General features: G+C 35.8%; 2 protein-coding genes across 2 annotated transcripts; one reads left to right on the forward strand and one right to left on the reverse strand.

The window, feature by feature from the left end:
• The first annotated feature begins 600 nt into the window (after positions 1-600).
• LOC140037632 (cytochrome b561 and DOMON domain-containing protein At3g25290-like) lies at positions 601-2729 on the forward strand. Its single transcript, XM_072082240.1, has 3 exons — positions 601-1380; positions 1628-1876; positions 2257-2729. The coding sequence occupies exons 1-3, from the start codon at positions 754-756 to the stop codon at positions 2575-2577; spliced, it is 1197 nt and encodes a 398-aa protein (XP_071938341.1). The 5' UTR covers positions 601-753; the 3' UTR covers positions 2578-2729.
• A 1940-nt stretch (positions 2730-4669) lies between these two features.
• Positions 4670-7661, reverse strand: LOC140037633 (ras-related protein RABA5c-like). The gene is made up of 2 exons (XM_072082241.1): positions 7147-7661; positions 4670-5219 (listed from the first exon to the last, which is right to left on the reverse strand). Exons 1-2 carry the CDS (start codon positions 7481-7483, stop codon positions 4909-4911), a joined length of 648 nt encoding a protein of 215 aa, XP_071938342.1. The 5' UTR covers positions 7484-7661; the 3' UTR covers positions 4670-4908.
• Positions 7662-7967: the final 306 nt, after the last annotated feature.

The raw sequence follows: 7967 nt of genomic DNA on the forward strand, positions 1-7967 counted from the left end.
GTCCACATTTCTTGGAAGAGTAAATAATACCCCACTAATCTACATTCATGTTGATTCAATAAGCAACAAATTGCGCAAAATTCTAAAGAAAAAAAAGTATTAACAGTCTGCCCCTCCAGCTGTGCAACTTTCAGATGATGGTTCCCTTCCCACATATATGTTGACAAGAGTCTGTAACCCCATTTTCTTTTTCTTTTTTTTTGGGAGCAAATTATGTTATGTTATGTCATGCACAACGTTTTCAATCTACTTTTTACTAACCTTAATTAAACAGTTTGTCCTAATTTTTAAGAAATTCACTTGATGGACATATTTAAACAACCATTTTGAAGAAGAAGTATTCGCCATAAATTCCCCCTCATCCTGCCTACCAAGTGATCAAGATGACTTGAAAGGTGTAAGTTAAAACATTAGACAGCTCAAAGACAACAAAAAAAAAATTAAATAAGAAAAAGAATATTCAGTTTCGCATGTAAATGACCCTACACCATATCATTACAGTGAAGAAAAAGCTAGTCCACATGCAACAGTGTCATTCATGCCAAGGTCTGCCTTCCTGTTTTAATTCAAGTTTGTTCATTTCTTTTGTCCATATCAGCATCTACCGATGTAGTTGGTAAGTGCAAATCCACCAGAAACTCCACAAGACCGCCCAGCTTTATTCAAAAACTTCCTCCTCAAAGTTCCAAAAAGTGCATTCTCACAATCTTATATAAGAAAACAGATTCAGTTCCTTAATTTGAACCCCACAATATGGCATTGTTTCAAACACTAATTCCGGCACTATGCACTTTATCTTTGCTGTTCCAAATCCAACCTTCATATTCTGCTACCTGCACTTCTCAGAAGTTCGGTAGAAACAGGATTTTCCAGCACTGTAATGACTTACCACAGCTGAACTCTCATATTCACTGGACATATGATTCCAGCAAGGGTGTTCTTAGTTTAGCATTTGCGGCCTTTCCTGCTAGACCTGATGGATGGATTGCGTGGGGCATTAATCCTAATGGAACTGGAATGATCGGCACACAGGCACTAATTGCATTCAAGAAACCTGGCGGTGATTCCATGATAGTCAAGACATTCCGTTTGAACTCATATAAGTCCGTTGAGCAAGCTGAGATTATGTACGATGTCTCCAGATTAGAGGCTGAATACCACGGAGGGTTGATGATGATTTTCGCAACCATAAATTTGCCAAATGGAATGACAACATTGAATCAGGTCTGGCAAGTGGGAGCTTCTGTTATGAATGGAACATTTCCTGCAATTCATGCATTTCAGCCAGAGAATTTAAGTTCCAAGGATAAGCTTGATTTGAGGAAGGGCCAAAGCTTAACCAGTACAAGCCAAGAAAATTCTGGCTTAAGGAGTAAACAAGTGAGTTTACCAACCTCCACTTTTGTGCTAAGATCATATTTCATGTTAACAAGTACAAACCTCCTCATATAAATTTTATCCTTTTCTCGGTAGAATTTTCTTGTTATGCACTTAACCTCAGTTCCTTTTATCCATGAATAGCATGCAGCAAAAGCTATGAATAGATCAGCTACAGAGCTTTGCTCGTCTTTATTACTGCAAAATGTATATCCTAAGTCATTCAATTTTGTTATTATGTATGACTTAGATCCATGGAGCCCTCAATACAGTGAGTTGGGGGATGCTGTTTCCAATTGGGATCATGATGGCTCGATATCTGAGGACGTTTGCTGATCCGGCCTGGTTTTACGTTCACATTTCATGCCAAATGTCATCTTACATTGTTGGAGTTGCTGGTTGGGCAACTGGATTAAAGCTAGGAAGCCAATCCAAGGGAGTTGAATACACAATTCATCGTGATTTTGGGATCACCCTCTTTTGTCTTGCAACACTTCAGGTACCTTTCTTGACTAAATTCTACGGACAACATTTCTAGTTTCTGAAATGCAACGACTCTAAAGAACTAAAATTGAATAAAAACATAAAAATCAGAAATCACAAAATTTAAGTTGAAAAATGGACATGAAAATGTCATCAATTTGCCTACTTGCTGCCCCTTCTGAAATATTGGACATTGACTTGATCCTGGAAATGAGGTAACCTGTCGATATCATATTGTTCTTCTGTTCCTTTTCCTGTCTCAGTTTAAATTCATAATCTCAATTGTGCATTTTATTTTCCAATTTCACTTCATTCAACTTTTCCTCATCAATTTTCTTCATGTTGCTGACAATACTTTGTTTATACATGCTTGAATATCCTACCTTTGGCATGTAGATTCTTGCCCTTTTCTTGAGACCTAAAAGGGATCACAAGTACCGCTTCTACTGGAACATCTATCACCATGGTGTTGGATATGGAGTGCTGGTCCTTGGCATTATCAATGTGTTTAAAGGCCTTGAAATGTTGGATCCACCAAAGAAATGGAAATTGGCTTACATCTTCTTTCTTGCTGTATTGGGAGGAATTGCAATCTCCTTGGAGGTGATCACTTGGATAGTGATCTTGAGGAGGAAACCAGGCAAATCAGGCATATCCATTAGGCTATATGATGGCCAGAAAGATTCAAATGGAAGACAGCAGCCACTAACTTCTTAATTTTGCCTTGGTATTTAAAATGCTGCAAATGCTTACTATATTCCTCTACTGTTGAGTTGGTTTCCTATTGTCATGTAATTTGAGGAGTGTATCTTGTCACTTATCATTTTTATGTAATTACTAAATTATTTATACATGGTTAGCCTTCTTCATGTCTGCAGCTTATTGAAGCCTTATTGTGTTTATTGATGTAATTCACAGTCTACAGTCCAAAACTTGTGATTCTCATCCCCTTAATGATGCTGGCTTTTGATTATATCAAATTACATTGCGTCCAAAACAATTGATAGTATAATTGTAGCGAGTTATTTGGAAACCTTATACATGAGGAATAAGTGCAATGAGAAATGTGGCAGCTTTATACACGAAAGTTTGGAATTGAGAAAGCAAGACATGAAAAAGGATCTCTGAAGAAGATGCAGAAGTCTCCACACTAATTATCACAAAGTAATTTTAACTAGTAATAACTATGCTAATGAAACAAGAGAACATGTTCAAAATTTTCCTTTGTTTCTGTGTGCTTGTGAAGATTAAGGCAAGAAATCTATTATGGTCCTTTCCACACGTATAACTAGGCAATTTTCCTGTATTTTGGTGTCACTTTTTCTTCAATGCCTACTAATTTCCTCTACTGAATGCTGATTTGAGTGTTGAAGAAATTTCTTCCAAGTTTACTTATTATTGCAAGTTCTGCTACATAAGTATCATATTAGCACCAATTAACATTTAACTACTAGTAGTAATTAGCAATGATCATGTGCCCTGCAAGCAGAATAAGTAATAATCATTGTCTCACATGTTTAGGATTTAAGCAAGTTAAACCCTGAAAAAAACCTTTATAGGTTGAGATGTGAAAGGCTACAAGTAAAAGGGACTATCATAAATAACCTCTGCATGCTCTGCACCATTATGGCCTTGCTGTTCATTGCAATGCCCACAACTACTTTTCTTTACCCTCAGTTCTAGAAGAATTAATCCCCTAAAAAGTTTTCATTATAGTACTAATTACGTTTAGTTAGTTATAGGAATAATAAATTGCTGGATAGTCATCAATCAGCAAAGTGAAACAAAGGCAGATTGAGGTTGCTTTTGTTTAGGGGATTAGAGAATTGAAATTGATTTTAAACATTTCACAGAGTAAAAGCTAATAATGACAATGTTTAGTTTTCCTGATCCTATATCCCTCCCTTAACACATCAGACTTGAATTGGTCAGCAATCCTAATACCAAATTCTTGAAAATTGATTTTCACTCACAACAAAGTAGATAGTTTACTGACAAATTTTTGTCAGTTCTGGCTCAGTTTCAACTGGAAGGAACAACAACAACAAAAAAAACAACCTAAAGCTAATATATCTTGGTTTGCTTACGAATTAAAGTGTTCAAATCTTTATGAGCATACAATAATTTGCCAAAATCTTTTTGACTCATTGTTGTATAATGTGGAATGAAAAGTAGATAAATTTCAAGGTTCAAATCAGACCTCATGAACATGAATCTTTTTGGGTCTTTAAATTCAAGATAAATTTCTTTAAATTTCAAATGTGCAGCCATTTTGGAGTCTCCACTGCTTTGAGCAACTGCTTCCAATTTGAAAAATACATGTTGGCTATTATAAAAGTTAAGTGATTTTGCCTACCTTATTTGAATAGAGATATTGGAGGTAAATTTCTTTTTTAGTAATGATTTATGTAACTGCTAACATCAATTCTGAAATTATTAAAAAGAAAATCGATACGATATCTATAATTTTTTGCCTCACTCAATATATTTATTACCCCAAAATGATATTATAAATAGACAAATTCTTGACATTAATGGACACCCTACATTTTGGCCAGGGAACATAGATCAACAGTGAAGGTTAGTTCTTATGGACCCTGCTTTTGCTACAAATCCAGGCTGCTTATCATTGTATAAAGGTACCAAATCTTGGATCAGCAGTGAATGCATAGATGTGCTAAAAAGCATTAAAATCCCATTGCAAATCAAGTGGATATGAAATTTTCCATTCAAGTATTTATGTCCCTGAAGGATTAATCATAAACTACTTCCTAGTTTTCTGGATTTAGCAAGATATTATACGACTGAATTTGGCAAAAGCTCCACAAATACTAATGAATTCCAATAGGAAGGAGTAGAGTTGCTCAAGTACCATGTATCTGTAGTTCACATTCTCTTCTGTATCATGTGTGTGTAAATTATCTGATCAGAAAATTGATTTTGCTAAGGCTATCTTATCTTGACTATGTGAAATCCATCATGAAAAACGCCGCGCCAATTCCAGTTCAGGCAAATTGCCTGAAAACCAACCACCCACCTCTAGATTTTTTATCCTGAGCAACACATATAATTTCCCCATCCCTTTGCACCATCATCTACAAGGCTTACCCTGTTGACAGACAATTCTGTCTTGGACATATCTGGATTCAAGACTTTCCGGCTCACATTGCTGTAAATCTCGCGGATTACAATCTCAAAAGCTTGTTTAACATTAGTGGAATCCAAAGCTGATGTTTCGATGAAAAAGAATCCTTCTGCCTCAGCTAGACTCTTCCCATCTTCAACAGAAACCTGCCTCATGCTCTCCAAATCACATTTGTTTCCAACCAGCATTTTTGCCACAGTCGAATCAGAATGCGCTACACCATTATACATTAAACATAAGTCAAAGGTTTCGAAAACCCAAAACACAAAACACTAGAATGTTATATGTGCTAAAATGTTTAAAATTAAAAAAATGAGAAATAAGTGAGTTTGTGAGCCTAAACAGACTGCAACAAAGTCAAACATGCTTAACGTGAAATTGCATACATCATTTAAAATGGCAATAAGCACAATAATGAGTTCTAATGCAGCCATTGAGAAATGAAACTATAGTGCAGAGAGTTGCCTATATGTCTTAGACAGCCCTTGTTATCATCATACAACATAGTGGGTAACAAGCCATAAATTTCATTGCAGTCTTCATGGTTGGCAACATTTTCAAATCCTAGATCCCTGTAGCATACAAATTACATGGCCCTCTGCTGTACTTTCAGATACAAAGTTCCTCCAAGTGAAAACATCCCCACTACTTCAATACATTTGAGTTGTCTAAGTATCACTCCTATATTGATCTGGTTGTAGCTTATATATATATGTATATATATTAAGTTACAGTCTCAATTCCAGATTCAACATGATAAAATAAGTGCATTACCTCCCAAAGAATGGTTAAAGCAAGACCACAATCTTAACGAATAATCACATAACTGCAAAGATCAACTGCCACATTGTACTGTGACTCTCTCCAGGACCTTTACCTTGGTCTGACTCAAGATTCCATATCATAATTGTATCAGATATAGTAACGCTTACAGGTTTATGGCCTTCATTATCATGCTTTTTCCTGCTCTTAACCAATTTTGATCATCAAGTACATTTTCTACCTTGAAATTGATAGCTTATATTCCAATGATGAATACCATTCAAGTGTGCCCCAAAATTCTTCATGTTGGATGTTAGAAAGTTTTCCGCGAAATACTTACATGATGCACATTTTTATAAGTTCCAGAACAACATTACAGAGTAGTCCTGTTTCATTTTCTTCCCTCTGCCTGTAGTTAAATGGTAAAGAATATGATTGAATTCAACACCAATTTACCAGCTACTGAATAGTATGCGAACATTTCCGGTTAAGAAAAGAATTGTTCATTCACTTGCCTGCCCTGCTACACGACACGCATAATTTTAGGAAAGTATTTGTCAAAATTGAGCAAAGATCAAAACTTTTGCTTGCCTTCCTCCTTTCTTTTCTTTCTCTGATCATAACCTAGACACTTTCAACCACGTTTGAGGATTGAAACAGGAAAGAACAGAAAATCTAGCAGAACTTAGCCTAACAATGTCCTATCTAAATGCAAGCCCTCCATTACTTGTTTAATTCAAACTACCTCCTCTCCTCACCCAATACGCAACCCCCTCCCGGTTCAAATTTCAGCTACAAAAACCATAACTTTACCTTGTCTACATCCACTTTCCTGTAATCATTCCCGTCCATACCTAATATACACACACATTTGCAATGCATATAAATCAACATCTTCGTTCTAGCATAGCTCATCATATTACCACGATAGGCAAAAGATACTAAATACAAGTAAAAAAACCAACTATACCAGTTCACTTCACAGTCAAAATTCTATCACTACTAAGCACCACCAAAACATACTCACAAAAATCCCCTTCCTAGAATCCACATCCTAGGATCAAACATCCCACTTCAACTTTCCTAGGATAAACAATTTTCCTATGATCCCATATCTTGGAAAAGAAATGCGTAACAAAACTTCAACTTTCCAGCAACCCCACATCCCACCCCTTTAAAAAAGATTGGAACCAGAAACATCAACCTTTCCTAGAATCAAACATCTCAATTCCTGGAAAGAAACGCATATGGTAAAGACAAAAACTTTGATATAATCCAAACATCCAAATTCTCAAAAAAAAAAAAAGGGTAAAAACATAAAACATCATTGGAATCCCACATCCCAATATTTCAAAAATCAGCAGGAAAAGCACACATACCATTGAGCTCATCAAGCCACTTTCTCACGCTTTCAAAAGTATCCTTTCTAGTAATATCATAAACCAAAAGCGCGCCAAAAGCACCACGATAGTAAGCAGAGGTGACAGCCCGGAAGCGTTCTTGACCAGCAGTATCCCAAATCTGAGCTTTAACTTCTTTTCCATCAATCTCAATGCTCTGAGTCTGAAACTCCACCCCAATTGTGGCTTTAGAATGCGGGTTGAACTCATTTCTTGCATATCTAGACAACAAGTTGGATTTTCCCACTGCTGAGTCCCCTATTATCACTATCTTGAACAAATACTCCTCTGATCCCTCTTCATCTGATGAATCCATAGCAAGTTTTGCAGTTGAATTTTGGTTAAAAAGCTCTCTTTTTCCTTTCTTTTCTTGAGCTTTGAGTTCGTGTTAGAATGAATGATGGAGGGGACAAAAGTGCAAAGACGGAGGGGACAAAGAGGAAGAATGAAGAAGAAAGTGTAAGTGGTGGGGCCCAAATATGGGGCGGTGTATCTACCATCATAAACGATGTTGGCGTTTTTTAATAGTAAAATCGTACAATATAGAAAAGAAACTTGTTAAGACTTTAAGAGAGAGAATTATAGAGTCACTTTTTTGGGGGGAAAAATAAATGTTAAATTAAGAAAGTGTCTAAATATAAGGAAATGGTAAATATATAATTGTTCATTTGAATGATAAATTACATGTAAATTAGGTGTAATACGTACTGAAAAAATTGCAAATTAAAAGAATTCTAATTGGGTTTTGTTTTTTATTTTCCTAATGTGTAGTAAGATTTTTCATTAAGCTTCTCTTTTCA

This window comes from Coffea arabica, chromosome 3c, assembly GCF_036785885.1.
Source record: "Coffea arabica cultivar ET-39 chromosome 3c, Coffea Arabica ET-39 HiFi, whole genome shotgun sequence".
Lineage (NCBI taxonomy): Eukaryota > Viridiplantae > Streptophyta > Magnoliopsida > Gentianales > Rubiaceae > Coffea > Coffea arabica.

Bases quoted from the DNA above. Each gene is read 5' to 3' on its own strand.
- LOC140037632 (XM_072082240.1), top strand. From the start codon at position 754: ATGGCATTGTTTCAAACACTAATTCCGGCACTATGCACTTTATCTTTG. The intron at 1,381-1,627 runs GTGAGTTTACCA...TGTATGACTTAG, and splicing joins CTGGCTTAAGGAGTAAACAA to ATCCATGGAGCCCTCAATAC. The intron at 1,877-2,256 runs GTACCTTTCTTG...TTTGGCATGTAG, and splicing joins TTTGTCTTGCAACACTTCAG to ATTCTTGCCCTTTTCTTGAG.
- LOC140037633 (XM_072082241.1), bottom strand. From the start codon at position 7,483: ATGGATTCATCAGATGAAGAGGGATCAGAGGAGTATTTGTTCAAGATA. The intron at 5,220-7,146 runs GTATGTGTGCTT...ATAATGGTGTAG, and splicing joins GTGGCTTGATGAGCTCAATG to CGCATTCTGATTCGACTGTG.